The sequence below is a fragment of the Camellia sinensis genome, chromosome 11 (genome assembly GCF_055761805.1).
Source record: "Camellia sinensis isolate YWXY chromosome 11, ASM5576180v1, whole genome shotgun sequence".
Lineage (NCBI taxonomy): Eukaryota > Viridiplantae > Streptophyta > Magnoliopsida > Ericales > Theaceae > Camellia > Camellia sinensis.
In genome coordinates, this window is record NC_138971.1 from 160,266,026 (window position 1) to 160,290,241 (window position 24,216).

A 24,216-nucleotide genomic window follows, 5' to 3' on the forward strand; every position below is an offset into this window, starting at 1 on the left:
CTAAATACTTATGGTGGAACTAGTTTCTTTATGGTCGTTTAAATTCTAGAACAGTTTGTTACTATTATGAAAAGACATGTTGCTATTGTGAAACTAATATTATGCTATATTTATATTTTTATGAAAATAAAGTGTTATATATATATTTTTGTTATTTAATTATATAAATCCGTGATCCTAAACTAATCCAATCCGTATTTAAATAGATTGGTTCGGATTGGTTTCACGACTTAAACGGATTGGATTGGTTCCAATTTTTCAAGATCCGTAAATAACAGATTGGTCCTAGTTTTACTCCAATCCGAACCATGCTCACCCCTAATAAATTTAGGTAATTTGGTTAATTTAAATTAGACTTAACCAGATAACATTGAGTTACAAATTGAGTTTGAGTAGACTTGGGCACCTCTCAATACAACTGAGGCTTGGTGTGAACAACCTTTCAATCAATTTGAATCCGTCCAAGTTGCAACTCTCAACACAACTGAGGCTTGGTGTGAACAACCTTTCAATCAATTTGAATCCGTCCAAGTTGCATCCTAGACAAACCTCCCAACAAAACTAAATAAAATTTAAAAATAATAAACAATAAAATGGTAGCAGTATTTGATACAATGGGTGTTGGTGCAAACATGGAATCGCATCCCAGGCAAACACGTAGTGACGTGGCGTGATAGTATTGGGTATCTGACGCCACATTACATGGTGTTACCGTTATTGAGCATTCGATTATCGCGCGTTTCGCAAATTTTAGTTTTCCCTCGTTGTCCTTGGCATTTATTATACAAAAACCTCTTCACATTTAATCAAACAATTTAATTAATCTCTCTCTTCCCCAAACATCCTTGATTTCTCCATTAATTTTTGTTTTCAGAAAACGTTTCCAAAAACTAGACCTCATTATCGGATCTTCCTCAACGTTTTGCTTCTCAAAATTAAAAACCAAAAAACAAAACAAAAAAAACTGCTTTTTGAAAACACATTTGGCAAAAATGAGCACAATGGAGCTTCTCAACATCGAGCCTGTCGAGCTCAAATTCCCCTGTAAGTCCCTCTCGACCCTATTTATCGATCTGTTTTCAATCTTCTAGTATTTGTTTTCTAAATTTGCTTCTTTTCGATTTGTTTTTTGTGATTAGTTGAACTCAAGAAACAGATCTCTTGTTCTCTTCAATTGTCTAATAAGACCGAAAGTCATGTCGCGTTTAAGGTAATTATTTATTTATTTTTTTTCAATTGTTTTAACAATTAAATCATTGGCATTGTAGTTTTTGAAAATGAAAATGTAGATTTAGTTTTTCGTCGTTTGCAATTTTTGTATCTTAAATTAGTTATGCTTGGGTGGGTCATACAAATCGCGAATTTTGTATGTTTAGGTGAAGACAACGAATCCAAAGAAGTATTGTGTTCGTCCAAATACCGGAATTGTTTTGCCTCGTTCAACATGCGATGTTATAGGTACTTCTGCTATTCAATTTGATTTGTCATTTCCATTCTCCTCTTGTTTGGTTGCTGAGAATCTAGATAAAGAAAAAGGAAATTCGGATCTTATGGTTTTATTACATGTTGTTGGTTTCACAGTTATTTAAAAGAATTTGCTTAATAAAGAGCCTAATGGCTTTGTTTGGCTGGTTTTAAATTATTACATTTAGGATTCGGTAATAATAATTTTTTAGGGAAATTGCAATTCAGTGTATGTTTTAAAATAAAAAAAAAAATTCAAATCAATGGTAAACTTTACCAACTTTAATAATTAAAGTTGTAAACTTTTTAATGAATTGGTAAATATTTTATGAAGGCACCACTGATTTGTATTTTTCCCCAATTTTTTTCCCCTGCATTTTCTCAGCAACCAAACTGGATTTGGATTTCCTTGTTATTTTTAGCAATAGTTTATCATTTATTTTCTTCTTTGATTTGTAGTTACCATGCAAGCGCAAAAGGAGGCTCCTCCTGACATGCAATGCAAGGACAAATTTCTCCTTCAAAGCATAGTTGCAAGTCCAGATGCAACCCCGAAGGACATTACCGCAGAAATGGTTAGTTATATGATCGACGCTTATTTATTTTGAGTGAATTAGATTTGAAAGCTCCACTTTTGCATTTTTATTCACTAGTGATGTGGAGTGCAAGAAGCTAAAAGTAGTATATTGCAATATTGTTGTCTTTAATTAATAAGGATTATAATTTGTGGTAGTGGTGTGGTTCTGTAGTTCGTTAAGGCGGAAGGACGTGTTGTTGAGGAGTGCAAATTGAGAGTGATTTATGTTTCTCCACCCCAACCACCGTCACCAGTTGCAGAGGGTTCGGAAGAAGGTGCTTCACCGAAAGCACCACTGTTGGACAACGGGAATTCCAATGCTTCTGAGGTTGATTCTTTTGGTTTCTGAGATGTCTCCTTCATGTTTTTGTTTTTCCTCATTTTTGTTTCCCATTCAATTTTTATTTTTAATCAGCATGAAGATGCTAATAGGAACAAAGAAGAAGAAGAAGAAGACAAAGATACTAATATGAACTTTTTGTTGATACTTTGCAGGTTACACGAGCATTTGTTGAAGCTAATGACAAATCTTCAGAGGTGAAATCCCAGCCCCCCTCTCATATATAAACTTTTTAATGCAAATTTTTATTTTTTATGGTAACATCAGTGTCATCTGGGAGTATTTAATATCATATGGAAGTCTAAGTTAGATTTATATTTTTTTAGTATGAACATCGGTAAGAGCTATTGCTAGATCATCCTTTAATGTCAGATTAGGCCTGTCAACGGGTCGGATCCGGGTCGGATCTGTCAAAATCCGATCCGGTCCGATTAACTATTAATCCGAATCCGAATTCGATTATTGAAAATCCGATTATACGTGATCCGATCCGATCCGTTTTACACGGATATCCGATCCGAATAATCCGATCCGATCCGTTTTTTTTTTTTTTTAAGCCAGCCATAAAGTCAAGAAAATACCAATTATAAAAAAAACATAGCAGCTTTTTATAATGAAAAGGTCATCTTGATGTTCTGACTTTCCTAAGGCAAATCATCACCAATGCAAAACATAACATCATTTCAAAGCATCTTTCCAAAACAAAACATCACAATTTCTCCCCTTGTGATACAATCAAAAATACATAAATGAGGGCTTTCACAATGTAGCATGAAGTAACAACAAAGAAAAACTTTTTTGGTCTTCTCTATTAGTTCTTCAGTATCTTCTCTTGTTCTTTGCTTCTACTACGATAACATCAGCCACCAAAACATCTGCAGAAGTAATTTTATCAATGTATCAGCAAGTGTAAGAGAAGATAAAAACAATAATGAAAACAATTTTGTTGATAAAGAGCAGTGGACCCAAGTAAAGTCACCGATTAGGGAGGAGACTTATTTTGTTATATATATATATATATTTATATTTTTTGACAATTGGTAGGAGGGGAATAGAAATGGGAAAGCTGCATAGCAAAAATAACTCCATTTCAAAGTTCTTTCTTTCCGGATTCAAAACCCTCTACAAACTAAATTCTTTTCACACGCCCCAAATTTAAAAATTAAAATTAAAATTAAAAAAAAAATGTCCATAGTTATCAAAAACTATAAAATAAAAAAAATTAAAAAAAAAACTTCCACATTAACAAAACCCAACTCTCATTAACAAAACCCAACTCTCAAATCAATAAAAAGAAACAATAAATTCACGGTCTCCTTTGATCTTGTTCAATATTGTAACAAAACCCAACTCTCATTAACAAAACCCAACTCTCATTGACAGAGCAATAGGATCAGATCTGATATATACAACTTTAAACCAAGAATCAGATCTGATACGGGTAAGAATCAGATCGGCAACAAAAACAGATCTGATACGGGACAGAGACCCAACAAAAAAAATAAAAAACAAAAAGGAGCAGAGAGATGATCTCTTACAGTTCGTAGCTCCGATCTGACAAGATTTGGACTTCGTTCTTTGAAATTGAGCGTTATGAATCCAATCGGAGCAGAGAGCTCGATTTGGCTAGGTTCATCGTCATCAATCGGAGCATTTTCAGACGATGAGAGAGAGATTTGATCTTCAGACGATGAACTTCAACAACAGAACGCACTTTTCAGACGATGAGAGAGATCTGTTTATGAGAGATCTGATTTCAATGGAATCGGATTAGGCAAACAAACGGATTGGATCGGATTTATCCGAGTCCGACCCGTTTAAAATCGGGCTACACAGATACGGGTTAAACAGATATTCGGATTCGGATTTGCATAAATGGACCGGATTAATCGGATCGGATTCGGATCGGATTCGGGTTATACCCGATCCGTTGACAGGCCTAATGCCAACATTCCAGTGTGTATGAGCACTATCAAAGGTTAAAAAAGCATTCTGTCTTTCCTGCGCAATTTAAAATAGCAATTAGAAGGGGCAGAAGAAAGTGGTTTAAAACTGGAAATTTGTTTTTCTAAACTACCTTTTTTTTTCTATGCCTTAATTGTACTCAAGATGGTATTAATTAGGCCAGATGTTCTTGCTGGTGCCTATCTGACTCTTCTGTTTCTTCACTAATTAAATCTTCCTCTTGTACATGGATTGATTGTAGATTATTTTGCATTTATCTCAATTCAACCCATTTTTGTGATGTCCTCAGTAGTTAGGAGAATGCATTTTCATGATTATTATTAATTTTTTTAAACGGAATTTGGTTTGTGTTTTAGAGATAAAAAGTACGAAAACATGTTTGGTTTGGTTTTTTTTAAAAGATGTTTTGGAAAATTATTTTGAGATAGAGTTTTGGAAAAAGTGATTGATTTGATATGTGTGAGAGAGAGATTTATTTGGAAAACTTGTTTGGTTTACAAGTTTTGAGAAATTTTTTTGGAAAAATTTGTTTGGTTTGATTATTTTTGAAAACTTGTTTGTAGAGAAAATTTCCCAAAATTTTTTCAGAAAATCAAACCAAACGAGCCCACAATGTTTCAGTAGTTGTGAACAAGGTATAACTGCTCTCTCTCTCTCCCTCTCTCTTCTTGTTCCCCTTTATAGCTACTAGTAGAGTTGCAGTTAAGTTAAGTAAGTTATAACCCTTTCTCCATCCCTTAATTTTTTACCAGAATCAAGTCTACAGAGATAATTTGTACAATTAAGTCAATTGATTCATCAAACGTTTGTAGCTATATATACACATTTTATCACAGATGATGTTTGGACCTTGATTGTTCATATCTGCTGCGTCAATGTGCTGCCTTTTCTTTTTATAATAAATCTTGCAGCATTTTTTGCTCCATCCCTGGCAGCTGTGATTTGAGTATTCTGCTGTAGAAATTTAATGTATAAAGAGAAATGATTGTATTATTGATTGATGTATTGATGTTGTATATATTACAAATGGTGAGTGGCTCATTATATAGGAGAGGGTGAGTGTAGTAGGTGAGGAGTAGGTGATGGTAAATTGGTGGTAGGTGATGGTAAATTTTAACAGCCCCCCGCAAACTCAAGGAGGATAGAAATTAACCAACTTGAGTTTGGAGAGAGTAACAAAACAAGAAAATACATAAAAATAAAAGAGGATAGGAGACACTGTATGGTCGTGTCAGACCATTGTAGAAGACAGTTTATGGGGTCGTGTCGGACCGTTGTAGCAGACAATGTGGTGACAGTTGTTGTGACAGTTTACGGAGTCTTGCTGGACCCTTGTAGAAACTAACCGGAATCAATGTCGGGACAGTTTACAGAGTCTCGTCGGACCCATGAAGGAGCTAACAGGAATCAATGTCGGGACAGTTTACTGAGTCTTGTCGGACCCATGAAGGAGCTAACCGGAATCAATGTCGGGACAGTTTACAGAGTCTTGTCGGACCCCTTGTAGAAACTAACCGGAATCAATGTCGGGACAGTTTACAGAGTCTTGTCGGACCCTTAAAAAGTCGCACCCTCAAAAGGTGTGCCCAATCTATCAAAAGGCGTGCCCAATTCATCAAAAGGCGTGCCATCAAAAGGTGTGTCCAGGTTGGCGTCGAGCGCCGAGCGGCGCATGATGCGTGTGGCTGCCTTGGCTATTTAACCAAGGTTGATGCTGAGGCTGAGGCAGACAAAAACTTCTGAAAATCCTTTGAAAAAAACTCTTCCTTTGCTGAGAGAGAAACGCTGTAATACTCTGTAACCAACCCGTCTCTGAAACACTCAGCAACATGGCCTCTTCTTCCCGTCCAGCTACTCAGAACATGGCCTCCTCGTCCGGTGGTCTGCTCACGCTCTTTCCAGAACTGAACGAGTCCACAAGAGAAATAACTGGTGCAGTGGCCAGTGAACCTCAACCAAACACCGCTGGTTTTGCTCCGTTGAACTTTCCGATGCGGTCGGCGGAGCAAAAAATGGCGGTGCAAACTGATATTGAGGCCAATCAGTATACTCTGAAGTCATGTGTGGAAACCATGACTGCGATCACAAACTTGTCGCACCGGCTGCAGAGCAGGACAAATGAGGTGCAACAGTTAAACTCCTAGCTGGCTCTGCTCCAACGCATGTATAAGGATGCGCGAGCAGAGATAAGTGTGCTAAAGACAGAAAACAAGGAGCAGAAGCGGAAGGCCACCGTGATGTTCCGATTTGGAGGTCCACCATATGCTGTAGTGGAGGAGCAGGGAGGAGAAAACTTGCTTGGTGGTTTGGGAAACACGGAGGCAGCACCGGCAAGGGCCGTCCAGGACGGAGGCAAAAAGAAGAGACCGGCGGAATAGGCGAAGAAGTGAGGTCGGTGGGTGGCCGCCTGCAGAAAAGAAAACAAATCTTTGGGTGTTTGTTTGTTTGTTTGTTTGTTTTTTTTGTTTTGTTTTTTTTTTATTTTTTTTTTTTGTGTAAAATTGTGATCGGGGTTGATCCCTGAGATGAATAAAATATGGTTTGGTGTGCAAAGCTATATCACACGGATTTGTGAAAAACAGCAATGGTGTTTGGAATTGTTTTTTTTTTTTTTTTTTAAAGAATAATAATAATCATAATAATATAAAGATAGGTGATAACAAAAAATAGTGGTGGATATGATTAAACGGGGCTGGTGGATGTTTTGGGATAATATTTTATAATAGTATTGGAAGTTGTGTGGTGTTGTGTTTGGTGTACTGATCAGAATCCATTAAGGATTTCAATTCATCACCGTTGCTTATTATTCTTCAGCATTCTTCCAAGGCATAAAGCGAACAACGCTTTGATTCCGACTTTCAGTGCTCGAGGATATGCTAGAGGACAGTTGAGGATTCCGACGATTCCTTCGAAAATTTCATCGCCATTGCTGATTTGAGCTTGGATTTCCGGCGATCTCGTTCCGGCGAGGACGATCTCGATGAGTGCAGCTGAGTTAACGCGGACTTCAATCGAGGAATGGAAGAGAAGAGACACGAGGTATGTGATTCGCTCCGGATCAGAAGACACGAACGCGCACTCCGATTCAGAAAGCGGAAACATCGCGAGAACCGCGAGCGCCTCGTGATTCAACTCGCACGAGTCGGAATCTGTTTTCGAGAAGACGATAGCTAGGAGGACTTCACGCGCGTTGTGCGCAGAGATCACGGACCGATTCTTCTCCGAGTCACGAGCGAGTCCTCTGAGCCGTCGAAGCGCCGATAGCCGCGAATGCTTCGGAATCGACACCGACGAGGCTTGACTCAGGAGAGTCCGAACCATGGCTGGATCGGCGGGTTGCTTCGGAGTCTTCGAAGGGTGTGGTTCGGAATCAGAGTGAAGTCGGTAAGCGGGGCTCAGGTGACCGGACACGTGGTATTGCCGGTGGCGACTCAGGACTCGATACTGGTTCGGTCGTAGGTCTGACCGGTGCTCACGGTTACAGGGTCGCGTATGAGCTCGAGCGAGATCGGACACCTGAAGTAGTATGGGATCTGAACCCCCATGTCCAACGGCTCCAAGCTGCTGTGTGAATTCACTGCACAAACGGAGATCAACAAGACTTTGGGGAACTAGGTAGAGGAGATCAACAAGACTTTTGGGAGAGGTCCGGAATGAAGATATGTGTAGAGGTCCGGCGGGCGGCCAAGGCGAGGCTGCCGCCCGCCGGTGAAGCAGAATTACTAGCTTCTCAACCTTGCTCTGATACCATGTAGAAATTTAATGTATAAAGAGAAATGATTGTATTATTGATTGATGTATTGATGTTGTATATATTACAAATGGTGAGTGGCTCATTATATAGGAGAGGGTGAGTGTAGTAGGTGAGGAGTAGGTGAGGAGTAGGTGATGGTAAATTGGTGGTAGGTGATGGTAAATTTTAACATCTGCCATTGAGTGTTAGGTGCTTGGAATTCTTTTGTCATTGGATACGTATCAGGGCTCATATACTCGCAGTTGTTCTGCAAGTACTCTTGACAGCTTGTTCAAGTATGTATGATTGCTTATGTTAAATTGATCGAAATTTAACTGCACAAATTTCAGGTACAAGCTCTTCTTTCGAAGTTGACTGAGGAAAAAGCTGCTGCACTTCAACGAAGTAACAAACTTCGTCAGGAATTGGTAAGGGAATTGTATATTATTTTACATTATGATTTTTCCTTTTGTATTCTTAAATTTTTTGTTTTTGTAAAATCTTGCATACAGAAGTGTTTATGGTACTTTCATTTAGCGGACAAAAACTAAAACTAAAACTAATTATTAGCGGACATGCTCATGGTTAGTTCCTTGGGCCTGTCCTTGGTGGAGGTTGAAAGTGATGACAAGAGAGTTATTCACTTGTCTGTGTCAGAAGATGCCCCTCCTTGGGAGTTTTGCACTGTTATAGATGATATTAGGTCCTTGCTAGACAATGTAACCTGAGTTTGTCTTGGTGTGCTAGGAGTGCCAATGAGGCGGCGCATTGGATAACCCAAGCTTGCCTTGGTGGCTACCTTCCCTGTAATTGGATTTCCCATCCACCTGCTGCATTGCTAGCAGTTTTGGCTAATTAATATACTGGTTTCTTTCGTTAAAAAAAAAAAATTCGTTAAAAATACTGTATTATTGATTGATATATTGATATATTGATTGATTTTCTGTCTATTACAAATGGTTCCTTATATAGATGTAGGTGTAGTGGATGGTGGTAGTGGTGTAGTGGGTTAGGTGTAGTGGAGTAGGTGAGGTGGTAGTGGTGTAGTGGGTTAGGTTTAGTGGAGTAGGTGAGGTGGTAGTGGTGGTAGGTGATGGTAAATTCTAACAGCCCCCCGCAAACTCAAGGAGGATAGAAACTAACCAACTTGAGTTTGAAGAGAGGAACAAAACAAGAAAATACATAAAAATAAAAAAGGATAGGAGACACTGTATGGTTGTGTCAGACCATTGTAGAAGACAGTTTACGGGGTCATGTCGGACCGTTGTAGCAGGACAGTTTACGAGGTCATGTCGGACCGTTGTAGAAGACAGTTTACGGGGTCATGTCGGACCATTGTAGCAGACACTGTGTGGTCGTGTCAGACCGTTGTAGAAGACAGTTTATGGGGTCATGTCGGACCGTTGTAGCAGACAGTTTACGGAGTCTTGCTGGACCCTTGTAGAAACTAACCGGAATCAATGTCGGGACAGTTTACAGAGTCTTGTCGGACCCTTGTAGAAACTAACCGGAATCTATGTCGGGACAGTTTACAGAGTCTTGTCGGACCCATGAAGGAGCTAACTGGAATTAATGTCGGGACAGTTTACAGAGTCTTGTCGGACCCTTAAAGGAGCTAACCGGAATTAATGTCGGGACAGTTTACAGGGTCATGTCGGACCATTGTAGAAGTTGCACCCTCAAAAGGTGTGCCCAATTTTTCAAAAGGCGTGCCATCAAAAGGCGTGCCCAATCCATAAAAAGGCGTGCCATCAAAAGGCGCGCCCACTTCATCAAAAGACGTGCCCGACAGAAAGCGTCGAGCCATCAAAAGGGGCGCCTGACACGCGACGATGCACGTGATTGACAGAGCGCGTGTCGGCCTCGTCGTCTCTGTCTTTATAAACCAAAGCGAAGTCTGAGGCTTGGAAGCATAACAAACCAGTTGAAACCTCTTCGTTCTCTGTAACATTCTGTAACCAACCCTGCTCTGAAACACTCAGCAACCCAAAAAACATGGCTTCTTCTTCCCGTTCAGCTACCCAGAACATAGCCTCTTCTTCCCGTGGTCTGCTCACTCTCTTTCCCGACCTCAACGAGTCAACAAGAGAGATAACTGGTGTGGTGGCCTGTGAACCTCAACCAAACACCTCTGGTTTTGCTCCGTTGAACTTTCCGATGCGGTCGGTGGAGCAAAAAATGGCAGTGCAAACGGATATTGAAGCTAATCAGTATACATTGAAGTCCTGTGTTGAAACCATGACTGCGGTCACAAACTTGTCGAACCGGCTGCAGAGTAGGACAAATGAGGTGCAGCATTTAAATGCCCAACTGGCTCTGCTCCAACGCATGTATAAGGATGCGCGAGCAGAGATAAGTGTGCTGAAAGCAGAAAATAAGGAGCTGAAGCGGAAGGCCACTGTGATGTTCCGATTTGGAGGTCCGCCGTATGCTGCAGTGGAGGAGCAGGGAGTAGTGATCGTGCCCAGTGGAGTGGGAAACACGGAGGCAACACCGTCAAGGGCCGCCCAGGACGGAGGCAAGAAGAAAAGACCGGCGGCAGAGTAGAGAAGAAAAATCCCACCTGTGAATGTGGGTGTTGGGTTTTTTTTTTTTTTTTTTTTTTTTTTTTGGTATGTGGAAACATGGTGATCGGGGTGAGCCCCGACATGAATAAAATGAGTTTGGTGTGCAGATCTTCCTGCGGCTTCTTATGTTTTTTTTTTTTTTTTTTTTGTTACGGAAGATAGGATGATGCTCACGAGTTGCATAATAAGGAAAATGGATAGAAAAAGAAAGATAGAATAAATAAAATAAAATAAAATAAAATAAAAGTAGGAATAGTGAAAATATATTATAATAAATATATATATATAGTTAAATAAAAGAAAAGGGGGAAAGAACGTGGGTGCACATGGGTTTGGTTTGATGATGCATTATTTTAATATATATATATATATATATATATTAAAAAAAGAAATGTGAGATGGAAATTGGGTTGGTGCGCAAAGCTGGTGATTCGGTTTTGTTTTCAAAAAAATGGATTAAAATAAATATAAAAAAAAGGAAAAGAAAGTGGAGACCATGATGAAAGGTGGGAACAAGTGTGCTGGTGCTGTGTTGTAATGATCAAAAAGAGAGATAAGAAAATAAAATAAAATCGGTGTGACCTCGTCAACCAAACCTGCCGAGAACCCATCAACAGGGTGCTTACAAAGATCTCTGAGTTGTTTCTGAAGGAGGAGGCTTGCTTGTGTGGCCATACCAGAGAGAGAGAGGCTTGCTGTTAATATAGGAGATGCCGGTGCTGTTGAGGGCTTGCTTGGACAGAGGAGGGAATACCAGTGGTGTCGCCGTAGGCGGAGATGGAGACGGTGGAGAAGCTTGCCAGAGTTGTGCCGGTGCCGGTGGCAGCGATGAGAGATGGCTCGGCTTGGCGGAGGAGCCACTCGATGGTCTGGCTGTCGGACTTGTGGCCCAGCTCGCGAGTGAGCTGGAAGACCCTGGCGGCGCAGATGATCGGCATGCGGATGCGGCGCCCTCGGTCGTCGACTTTGCTGTGTCGGTCTTTCGCCGGCGACTCTGGACTTGCAAGAACTTGGACACTCCACATGACCTTGAGAGGTCCTTCTGTATGGATCGCTGTTTGCCGCTTCCAGTAGCTATACTAGTAGCCATTGGAATTTTTTTTTTTTTCGAAACCCTGGTTGTACGATTGTTGTTCAGAGGATCTGAAGCAAAAAAGAGAGAGGAGAGAAGAGTTTTGTGCTTGGACAGCAGTTGGGGAGGAAGCACATGCAGAGTGATCAAGGTATGTGTAAGAAAAATCTTAGCGGACTAGGTTGAGGTCCGGCGGGCAGCTAAGGTGAGGTTGCCGCCCGCCGGGGGAGCGAAAAATATCAGGTTCTAAACCTGCTCTGATACCACGTTAAAAATACTGTATTATTGATTGATATATTGATATATTGATTGATTTTCTGTCTATTACAAATGGTTCCTTATATAGATGTAGGTGTAGTGGATGGTGGTAGTGGTGTAGTGGGTTAGGTGTAGTGGAGTAGGTGAGGTGGTAGTGGTGTAGTGGGTTAGGTTTAGTGGAGTAGGTGAGGTGGTAGTGGTGGTAGGTGATGGTAAATTCTAACAAAATTATTATTAGCGGACATGGAATTTGAATATGGTGCGTTATGAATGTGATGATTTACATTGAATTAATAATATGCTTTTAAATTTTGATATTAATGAATGCACATATCCTTGATGCAATTGGCATTCTTTGCTTCATATGGGACTTATAAAAAGGTAAAGCTAAGAAGTATGGACACTTCTAAGAATGTATTGTGTCTGTATTGGACTCGTGTTGGATACTGATATGCATGTTCATTGCTTGGGATATTAATGAAATCATTGCAATTAAAGGAAATAACTTCGGATCCAATGATTTTTTTAATAAAATAAAATAAAAAAGTGAATTTATACGTTTTAATCTCTCCACCTTTATTTTATTTTTAAATTTTAGGGAACAGTATTTTTATGTAACAAGTACGCCATGTGGCCGAGCTAACGTGATGTACTTTTCCACTCATTATTTATTATGTAATAAATGTGGAACTTGAGAAGTCACTTTGTGCTTGACTTGAGATGATGATTAGCCACATCAAACTCCGATCTCAATTTTTATCACACGACAAATAATGAGTGGATTAGTACATCACATTAGCTAAATCGCAGTGTATCCATTACATAAAATACTTTCTCGGCCAAATTTCTACTACTTTTGCTTATTTTGTTTTCAATTTATTCTGTTTTCCTGCATTTAAAGTTTCCTTGTCGACAGTGTGTCACTCACTTTTAAACAAATTCATTTATAACAAAATGATCAGATTTATCAGTGTTTGTTCTCAATGTAACTCAGATTTATCGCTGTTAAGCTGTGCTGTTGAGATATAGTTTTCTGTTTTTGTTATATATATCACTGATGAATGTCTAATCTTTACAAAACTACGATGTGTAGGAAATCTTGAGGCGCGAAAGCAAAGGAAATCAAAGTGGTGTTCCTTTCATGTTCGTGATCATTGTTGGCTTGGTTGGCATCATTTTGGGGTATCTCATGAAGAGGACATAATCATTCATCTGGTAATTCATCTTTTTGCAATCAAATTTTCCATACTTTTTTCTTTCGTCTCCTCCAACATAAAAGACAATATAGAAAGAGAATGAAATTCGCGAGGAGAGAGGGCGGATGGTGCTCTTTCATAATTTTGTTGCCGTAGAGAGAAAAAAAAAAAAAAAATTGTTTAGGGTGGTTCATGGGATTTGTAGTTAATTGTAAACTGTTCTTGGATGACTCATATTGTCGAGAAGCATTTTTTTTTGTTGTTGTAATTTAGGATAATTATTTATTTGATTCTCCTTTTTATTTCTCAAAAACTTTGCTGGACTTTTCAAAGTCTTTATTCTTCTTGTTATGAGGCTAGCATTTGTAGTGGCACCGGTTTGAGTCACATAAACAATCTCTTCAGAAATATGGATAAGAATATATATATATATATATTAATTACAAAATTGTCTTACGAAATCATAATGCAGAGTTCTTTTTATATAAAAAAATCTATAAGAATGAAAAAAATTCATTTCTAAATTAAAATCTGTTGTTTGCCAGAGACAAATGGCAAACTGGCCACAATATGAAGCATCGCCACCTCACAAGATGAAACGGTGCTTCATGTAGTGCCTTCACTGCAATACTTGTACTTTAATTCATTTTTGTATTACCCAAAAAATAAATTATTGGTAATTATAATCAACTAGAAAAACATCTGGGGATGCAAGTTGCTATGAGAAAATTGATGGAGAACTTGAATGGAAGCCTATCACTCTTCTTCATTTTCTTCATGGGAACAACATCATTAATGCTTGTATTACTGCAACTAAACTTGAAATCACCCTTCAATATCACTTGTTTGTTTCGCACATCCACGGTGTACTCTCTCAATCCTGCAAAACGATTTCTTGTGAATTTTACTATGTCAAATATCCATTAATCATTTTTCCTCCAAGTTCAAATTAGGGCTATAAATTAGTCAAGTCGAGTCAAATAGTAGATTGTTTAAGTTTAGCTTGAGGAGTTTGAACATATGTTCTGATTTGGCTTGTTCATGTAAGGAGTTGATAATGAACGAGATTTTAACAAGCTAAACATGAGTTAAACTCAAATAATTTAGTTCATTTTGTAAACTTGATTCAAATTAGAAATCCAAATCTTATTCCAAGACCTTGATTTTTCTTAATTACTTTAGCATGTAAGTAAATATTAGACATCCAAATCTACGTACAAGTCACAAGGCCTTCGGTTTAATTGTTTTAATTATCCATTGCTAAATCACTACTATATATTTATGAGTATACTATATAAAAAAATTAAAAAATTATATTTGTTTGTATAATATACAGAGAGAGAGAGAGAGAGAGAGATTGATCTCACCACTCATTTTGGATATAAGTTGGGAGACTCTCCTTCCACAATAAGCACAACCCAGGTTCCCATTTACTACTATCACCTGAAACTGGTAATATAAAAAACCCAACACACAAATTAGAGAAGAAAAAAACAACAATGTTTAGATCAATTTTGTGCACAATCAAAACATGACAAGATCACTGTCTCAAAAAAAATATATATATATATATATATATATTTTGTTTGTTGTTGTTGTTATAATGCACTCATAACTATTAAAACATACAAAAAAAACTCAGAACATTGTGAATCTCAAGACATGATCTAATAGTTAAAAATACATTGAGATAGAGAGAAGAATTTGGGAATAGAGAATGTCATGCCTCAAAACATGCTTGGTTAGGAAAAGTTAAAGCAATTCACAAACAGGTTGCTTTGCAAAACAACCAAAAAAAGGGGCACAAATAATAAAAGTATACAGAAAATGCATGCAGAATGATGTAATGACTAATGACAACATATTTGAAATTAACAGGTATCTTCAATGGGTTGCGGTTTTTGTTTAAATTCATGAATGATCTTCGTTCACTTCAACCACATCATTATATACAATATGTATATATATAATTTTTCCGTTTGTATAACATTAAAAAAAATGTTGTAAAACCTACAGAGGGAAGCGTAAGGTTCTCGGCATACATGAGAGCTTGCTTGGTGAGTTTTCCCATGGTAGCTTTCCAACAAGAACCTCTCTCTGTCTCCCTCTCTCTCTCTCTCTTCTATATATTATGAGAAGGAGAAAGAGGAGGAGAAGATGGTTTTTCTGGATTAAGAACTAATCTCATATATATTTATTATATAATATATGTTACATACTTGTTTCAGGCTGCTACAGGTATTAGAAATGTTCCAAGTTTGTTGTAATAAATTATAGTAGAAAGCAGGTAATATTTCAGAGGTAGAAATTTAGGCTTCGTTTGGGAAGTTGCTATTTTAGTAGGCTATTTTAGTTTTTGGTTATTTTAGTAGGCTAAAATTTTTGTATTTGGGAAGATAATTGGATTTTTTTATCTTTGGATGTGATGTTTGTGAGAGAAAAAGTGAAATGATTATGGGTTTAATGTGATATTTTGTCTTATTAGCTATTTTAGCCTATTTTGTCTTTTTGTGAATTTTAGCCTAAATTAGGCTATTTTTTTTCTTCCCAAACACCCCCTTAAAAAAAAAAAAAAAAAAAATTGAATTCAACTTTGTGATTGTCAGCATAATAATATTGTATTAGCATGTGAGTTTTAACTGTTACCTCTTGCTAGGCACATCTCTAACCTAAACACTTAACAAAACTATATTTATTTCATAATCATAAAGGATAACCTTTATATTGTTGGTTGGGAATAGTTTGGCAGATTTGGCATGTTATGGCCACCAAGACCTACCTGTTGTCACCAACCTTTAGCTAATGCATCTCCATAATATACCTATATATATATATATATATTCTTTTTTAATTGTAAGATAAGATTGGGATTAAGAAGCTTATTAATGGTTACTGTAAGATAAAAGGGAATAGGCATGGAGATATATTGATACTTTTTTGTTCATCAATAATACCCTCATTTTCAGGGGTATTTTTGGAAGGAAAATTATGGGTAGATGCATTTTCCCTTGATTCATCAAAGATGTATGGTTATTTTAGAAATATGTAAAATGATAAGAAAAAAATATGTGAAAAATGTATTTAGTTTTGATGCACGTTTAAAAAATGTACTAAAATTTTTGGTCGGTGTTTTCCCCTTGTATTTGTTTGGAATCTTTGGATCTATTGTATACTTACAAGTATTTAATTTTTTTCATAGTTAAAATTTCAATTTGATGTCATTCTCATACTGTACAAAAAATAATAAAGAAAAAAAAAAAAGAACATAAAAACAAGACTCATAGTTGTCTAATGATGCCACCAAATCTAATTTTGTTCACTCTCCTAGCAAGGTGTCCAAACAAAACACTCTAACATTAGTTGAGATTGGTTAAAAGAGTAATGTCCTAGACATTAAATGAGATCCAATCTATCATGTTATTTTAATAAAATAATTTTTGCCGACAGTATCATGCGTAGCCAAGTTAGACCAAACATATAAAATTCATATGATGTACTCATTTACTTTTAATACTCTATTCATGTATGGCATGACAAGAATGTCCCAAGAAACTCCAAAAGAGGACAATTTCTTTGTATACATGCATAGCATTTTGATTCTATGTTGTTAACACTATGCTCTGATATGTGATCAATGTGGAAATGTCAACGCGACAAAGTAGCAGTACAGATGTGAGTAAAACGAAGCAAATTACTCAAGCTCAATTCACGTATTGAAGAACATGAAAGATTATAAAATGAATCAAGGGTTTTTTTTATTATTATTATAACTTGATATCTAGTTTATTAAATCGACTATTCTCGGGGACTAATCCTAAGTCCACTAACAAGGAGTTTAATTAAAATCAAAACAAAATCCCCATATAAACTAGCCCAAAAAATTATTTACTCATAGAAGGTTTCAATCCTTGAGTTTGATTCATATTTAGCTCATTAAAAATTTGTTTGTTATCAATTTAGTATGTAAATAATTTAAATTTTGAATACATTTTAAAACTTGTGTGAACAAACTACTATTTGACCCAATAAATTTATATGCATTATAAAAAATTCAAACTAAATGAATTTGGCTCGTTATCGGCTCAGTTAAAACTTGCTTGATATTGACTTAAAAGGTAAACAAGTATCATTGCACATTTTAAAACTCGTTAAGTTTTAAAATTAAATTTTCATAAGCTACTATTCGAGTTCAGCTCGTTATTGCTTGATCAAAGTTTGTTCCAAATTCAATGATAGATGAACGAATGCAACTTGAACATATTTTAAAATACATTAAAATAAATTTGAACAACTTATTACTTAGCTTGTCTACCACCAAAGCACAAGGTAAGGTGAGGAAGGCAAATGGAATGGCCCTGGTTCAATCTTGTGGTGGGAGCTCATTAAAAACTTTTCTAGATAGAAGGCCCAAACTCGTTGTATACATATAGTAATGCTAAACAAACCATCAAATCTTATTCTTTAATTTTCAGAGACAACTAAATTATATCCAGAGTCAAACTTGCTATTTCGCAATCCCTAAAAATCATTGTCGGCACACATTTTGCTACACAAAACGGACAGTAGATTTCTCAAGAAGTTTAGTTTCCTTCGCACAGGGACCTAATTTGCCATAATCCTGCCATTTCGTATAACATTCCTATCATGCGAATGGGTAAATCGAAAGTCATGAAATTTAACCTGAAACAGTTGCCTTCTGATGCAAAGAAAGCAGGTGAACATAAGCCAAGACAAACTCTGTATTGATCTGATTGCCCAATGACAAACGAATCAGGACACAAAATTTATTACGGGTGAAAATTATTCGGATTGGTTCGGTTTAGCCGTTAACCAAGACCAAGCCATTACATACAATTCCATCAGATTTGAAACCAAACCAATTCATAAAAATCTTCAAACCAATTCGAACCAAACCACTAAACCATGATTCGGTTCTGTTTGAACAGCAAATTTTAAAAATATGTCATGTCAAGAATTGTGAGTCAGTTGAGAAGAAGTTAGTTAGGTAGTTGGTTGAGAAATTAGTTAGTTAGTCAGAGGAACTCCGTTGAAAAGAAGTTAGTTAGTTAGAGGTGTGAGGTATGCAAGGAAGTAGTTATAAATAATTTGGGAACTCCCATACGAAGGGTATGTAATTTTCTGAAAATAATATACAGATTTGCTACTTTTTTTTTCTCTATATTTCTGTTTCTTTTTCCCTAGCTATTACAAAATATTATCATTATTCACAATACGAACACAAAATATTATTCACAACCTAAGAATTATTTACATAATTGTTTAAAACTAGTTCTATCACTATACAAAAATATACATACATATAATTTAATACTAATAAAATATTTTAGTATTTATATTCGGTAACAAATTATATATATAATCTCAACAATCCGGTTCAATTTCAACTAAATTCGTAGCTATAAAATCACAGACCGAACTATAAATTACACTTCACCTATTTCAAAATCAGAACCGAATCATGCATTCAGAAAATCAAACCAAACTGTAAGGTTTGGTTTGGACCGGAGCGGTCTACGATTTTTTCGGTTTTTATGCTCAGCCCTAAAATTCACTAACAAAATACATGAAATCAGCTTCCATTGTTCTTCAAAAAGGCTTGTGCACAAATTTAAGCAAAAACTATGAACATGTCTCCAAGATTAGTAACTGTACATGACCTTGCCCATTTGAAAACTTTCAGGTCTTCCCTTGTACGTAATCAGCCCAAGCCTGGCTCCAGTTCACTTCCCACTCCTACACTCAGAAAACATATGTCATGAATCACGATGCAATATTTATTAGCAAAGTCAAAAGAAAAAATAATGATAGTTCATTAACCCATCTAATTCTAACATTACACACATCAGCTCTGTAAAGAACATCCAGAAGTAGGAGCACTAAACTGTGGATCAAAGCAAAAATAGTCTGGAAGAACGTGTTTGAGCCTAGGAGGGAGCGCATAGTCCAAACTATCAAGAAAGGTGACCACATTAAAATTTACCTTCTAAATCATACTCCAAACTATCAAGAAAACCTCACCATTTCAAGTTCAAGGCATCTTGATAAGCATGCTAAATGAATGCATACTCTGAAGCTAAGATGTTTTGACAACAGACATATTCATGGCTCTTTTGCATTTTCTTTTTTGGGGATTCTCTAGCTTTCTGACTGGTATGCATATGTAGAAAACTTGTCTAATGCAGTTTTTTGGTTTTTTGAGATTTCTCAATTTCTAGTAAGAACAGGTGACAGAATTCCACTCTGATAGGTCTCAGCACCCACATGACAAACACGGGGTTTGATATGCTTGCTTGTCTGTTTCCTGTTCATAGCTACATTGTTATTTGAGCAAGAAAAACCTTGTTTTTGTTTTCCCTGAGATTTCAGTGATGTAATGTGGATTTCATAATGTTTCTTGCTTCTGTTTTGTTGTTTGTACCTCACATGCTCGGGCCCATATGATCTTTGTGGCACTGCCTCATGCAGTGATGTTTTATGTACCTTTTGAAAAATTAAAAATCAAAATAGAAGAAAAATGCAGAAGATCCCAATTTCGAGGGCAACAGCTTCCTGTTCAGTTTGAAGAGAACCAGACCTCCTGAGAGCATATCCCCCTTTCAAACTACCTCTTTCATTCTGAAAGGCCATGCAACATCTATACAATATTTACATAACTACAAGAGATGACCTCTAATAATGTAAAATATCTAATAGAGTCCTAAGTAAATAGGCATATAAAATTATGCTTCTGCTTGCTTGAATGATAGTACTCTAAATTACCAAAACAGGCAGTTGTCTTCTGCACTACAAATCTCACTAAAATGTATTTTCCCGTACTCGTGAAGGAGAACCTGTCCATAATCCTCCCTAGCCTTCTTAGTCGCTATGTAACTACCTATAAGTTACTTGATTAGCTATCAACAATTTGTTTTGAGCCTTAGATATTCATTTTCAATACAAATATATATATATATATATATAAAGAAGAAAAATATAAAGTTTCCAAATACAAACTTATCAAACATTATAGAATGCTATGATCAATACAGTAACATTCATTTTGTCTAGTTTAGCACAATAGAATCTATCTATGCATGCATTCCTCCTATACCATTGATTTCTTAGGAGAATGTATCTTTAAAAATGTTCATTTTGTGTGGCAGAAACTTGAAGATAATGCATTCGAGTGAATCTCTTTTGAGTTAAAGAAACTAAGCAATAAAGCTGACAACCACCGCTGAAACATAATCAGCTACGGCTTGAGACCATAATATGATTATGAAATAGCTTAGCTCAACTATTGAGGCCAAGGCGTTGATCATCTGCTGGTTCGCCTAAAAACATATGAAGGGTGCAAAAAACATGAATTTTAGAGTAGAGGGACCAGACAGAATTTTGAGTTGCATATGTACATCAAGAATCAACTCAAAAATCAAACATGAGGCCAAACAATTTCATCATGCAATGTCACAATATGTTATATTCAGAGAATTTTTCTTCACCTAATTGCCAACAAACAATCCAAGAATACATCAAGAATAAATCTTTTAAGTAATAGCAATGTACCAATTATTAAATTTGACGATAAATTCAGCCAAAATGCAAAACAACTGCAACTTCTTAGCACCTAAATGTCACAATATGTTATAGTTAGAGAATTTTTCTTCACCTAATTTCCAACAAACAATCCAAGAAAGCATCAAGAATAAATCCAGAATAAATACCAATGTACCAATTATTAAATTTGACGATAAATTCAGCCAAACTGCAAAACAACTGCAACTTCTTAGGACCTACCTCCTAGAAAATCCTCGGTCCTTCAAGAAAGGTACATCTCTTCGACCCTTCTCTAGTATCAGAGCTCGCTCCCTTTCCTTCTCTTTCTTATCTCTATTGAACCGTTTCTCTAGCATCAGAGATTGCTCCCTTTCCTTCTCTTTCTTTTCTCTCTTCAACCGTTCTTCTCTCAGCTGTTCCAAAGTCTTCTTCACACCACTCTTAGCCCCTTCTCTAGACCTATGATGATGATGATCATCTTCTTCCTCTACATTGGCATCATCGTTTGGCTTCGACAAATACCACGGCAATATCACCCCTTTCCCAGCAATCCCATAACCCAACCTATACTTCTCATCTTCAGGCATCACAACCCTCGGCGCCGCCTCCTTCTTCGCCATCTTCATCTTCTTAAATGCCCCTCCTTCATCTTCCCCTTTTCCCTCACCTCCAAAAACTACTGGATCAAAAAATTTAATACCTTCAAACAAATTAATGTGATTCAATTTGGATTTCGATTCCAATTCCGGGGATTTCGATTTCGATTTCGATTCCGATTTTGATTTTGATTTTGATTTTGTCTCTGAAGAAGGCGACGAGGCCTGAGCTGAAGGGGCCAAACCACGGGCTTGGCGGAGTTGGACAAGACGAAGCTCGAAGTCACGCTTTCGAGACTGCTCGCGCTTGAGCTGCTCTTCTTTGGCGGCGGCTTCTTCGTCTTTGCGGACTTTCTCTCTGTTGTCGAAGTTGTAGACGTTCCATCGCTTCTGAGGAAGAATATTCAGACCACCATGACCTCCCATTGTTGGAGGGTTCGCAGAGTAGCGATGATCGCAGCAGATCTGTAACCCTAATTTGATTGAAAGTGAAGGCAATCTCTCTGTGAGAACGTCGACTGAAATTAGGGTTTGTGAATCGAATGCAAAAGGAGAGAATACGCCGTTTCAATTCAAGGAAATGGGATTAAATTTTGAGTTATTTACACGAAAGCCCTTAAATTATTGTTAAGTAGCATTTGATTCCTGAATTAAAAGAAGGGAGGGTTAACAGAATACATCTAGGCTCCGTTTGGGAACAGTTAGATTGAGTTTTTTTTTATTATTTTAGTCACAAAAGATGAAATAATTTATTTTAGTTATAAAAAATAAAATATCACATCTAACCCATAATTATTATACTTTTCTCTCACAAAAAAAGTTTAAAAAGCCAAAAAATCTTTCCCAAACTAAGCTTTTTATCCCATGTTAAAATAGCCAAAAAAAAAACTAAAAAGTCAACCTCCTTCCCAAACCAACCCTTAGACCTCATTTGATATGTGAGTATTTTAATTTAAAAGTTAAAAAATTTATAACATACACCAAAAAATTAAAGATTATTTTTTTCTTTATTTTTTAAATATTTTTCTTAAAAAATCAAGGGTAAATCACACTGATACTCCTTGAAGTTTATATTTATTACAGTTTCTCTCCACTTTTTGAAAATTACATCTCCTTTCCTGAGATTTAAAGTTTCATTACAGATTTTCCCTCAGCAATTTATTTTTTTAAATACCAATTTTGCTCTCATTAGGTAAATTACATTGACACCCCTCACATTTTAAAAATTACAATCCCCTCTCTAAGGTTTAAAGTAACATTACCAATTGTCTCCTCTGTTAATATTAGTTGGAAAAAAAATTAATTGAAAAAAATTTTTGTTAGTAAATTTTTTAAATTTCTCTTTAAAAACCAACGTAAACTCATGTTTTGAATTTACGTTTTTTCCTTAAATTTACAAACTGAGACAACCATTTATAAACAAAAAAAATTATCAAGCAAGCTTTTATGACAGTTTTTAAAATTTTTGTAAATATAAATTGAAAACTAAAAACAAAATGATTACCAAACAGGCTTCAGATGGTTAAAAAGTCATAAAATTAACAAACAATTAAATAAGTTACCAACATAAGAAATGACTTATCAAAAAAATTTTAGGTTATGTATGGTTTGATTTTTAAAAATTTTTTTTAAAAATTAAAAATTAATTTGGTTAAGAAATAAAAAATAAAAAATAATTATCATTTTTATATAATTTTTATCTTTCGAGTGGTTAGAAATAATTTTTTACAAATTAAATTGAAACAGCCATAAGTATGTATATAATCTGCCCAAAAGTTAAAATGATAATTATTATATATTTTTATCTTTCGAGTGGTTATAAATAATTTTTTACAAATTAAATTAAAACAACCATAAGTATGTATATAATCTGCCCAAAAGTTAAAATGATAATTATTTTTTACCCTTAAATGATAATTATTTTTTATTTTTATTTTTATTTCTTAACCAAATTAATTTTTAATTTTTAAAAAAAAATTCTAAAAATCAAACCATACATAACCTAAGAATCTTTTGATAAGTCATTTTTTACGTTGGTAACTTATTTAATTATTTATTAATTTTACAACATTTTTACCATCTGAGACTTGTTTGGTAACTATTTCGTTTTTAGTTTCAATTTATATTTACAAAACTTAAAAAATTGTTATAAAAACTTGTTTGATAGTTTTTTTGTTTATAAATTGTTGTCTCAGTTTATAAATTTGTGAAAAAAATATAAATTCAAAAAATGAGTTTACGTTGATTTTTAAATAGAAATTTAAAAATTTTACTTACAAATTTTTTTTTCAAATAATATTTTTCCAATTAATTTTTTTTTCAATGAATTTTTTTTCCAACTAATACTAACCAAGAGGACAATTGGTAATGGTACTTTAAAACTTAGGGAGTGGATTGTAATTTTTAAAATGTGAGAGGTGTCAATGTAATTTACATAGTGAGGGCAAAATTGGTATATAAAAAAATTAAATTGATGAGGAGAATATGTAATGAAACTTTAAACATCAGAGAGAGATGTAATTTTGAAAAGGTGAGAGAAGAACTGTAATAAACATAAATTTCAAGGGGTGTCAGTGTAATCTATCCAAAAATTAAAAAATTATTCTAAACATATTAATTTTTTTACCTTATATTTTAGTTAAATGTCAAAAAATTATTAAAATAATCTATTCCTAAACGAGCCCTTAATTACAAAAATATCTCACATTGAACTATCATAAATCGGAACTATCATGAAACTGTCACTTTATCCGTTAATTATAAAAAATGTATAATTAATTTTTTTTAAATATCAAAAAAAAATTTAAAAAAAATAGCTTTTTGGGTGAAAAAAAAAAAAAATTATGATGGACTTTAAAGACGGAACTAGTACCTGAAACATTAACCACCGC

General features: G+C 35.6%; 2 protein-coding genes, 1 non-coding gene and 1 pseudogene across 4 annotated transcripts; 1 reads left to right on the plus strand and 3 right to left on the minus strand.

The window, feature by feature from the left end:
* Positions 1–696: 696 nt before the first annotated feature.
* Positions 697–13,485, plus strand: LOC114270960 (vesicle-associated protein 1-2). The gene is made up of 8 exons (XM_082895982.1): positions 697–1,044; positions 1,140–1,210; positions 1,377–1,458; positions 1,924–2,039; positions 2,214–2,369; positions 2,537–2,578; positions 8,430–8,507; positions 13,070–13,485. Exons 1-8 carry the CDS (start codon positions 993–995, stop codon positions 13,178–13,180), a joined length of 708 nt encoding a protein of 235 aa, XP_082752108.1. The 5' UTR covers positions 697–992; the 3' UTR covers positions 13,181–13,485.
* Positions 7,012–8,279, minus strand: LOC145803268 (U-box domain-containing protein 26 pseudogene; annotated as a pseudogene).
* A 90-nt stretch (positions 13,486–13,575) lies between the features above and the next one.
* LOC114270972 (uncharacterized) lies at positions 13,576–15,389 on the minus strand. The gene is made up of 3 exons (XR_014344872.1): positions 15,187–15,389; positions 14,540–14,621; positions 13,576–14,052 (listed from the first exon to the last, which is right to left on the minus strand). It is a non-coding gene; the product is annotated as an uncharacterized LOC114270972 (transcript).
* A 3,107-nt stretch (positions 15,390–18,496) lies between these two features.
* On the minus strand, positions 18,497–21,945 carry LOC114270984 (leukocyte receptor cluster-like protein). 2 transcript variants are annotated; one of them, XM_028212605.2, is made up of 2 exons: positions 20,970–21,945; positions 18,497–18,926 (listed from the first exon to the last, which is right to left on the minus strand). In XM_028212605.2, exons 1-2 carry the CDS (start codon positions 21,749–21,751, stop codon positions 18,914–18,916), a joined length of 795 nt encoding a protein of 264 aa, XP_028068406.2. In that variant the 5' UTR covers positions 21,752–21,945; the 3' UTR covers positions 18,497–18,913. The 2 variants fall into 2 exon arrangements, with proteins under 2 accessions (XP_028068406.2, XP_082752107.1); XM_082895981.1 differs by lacking the exon at positions 18,497–18,926 and adding an exon at positions 20,742–20,799.
* Positions 21,946–24,216: the final 2,271 nt, after the last annotated feature.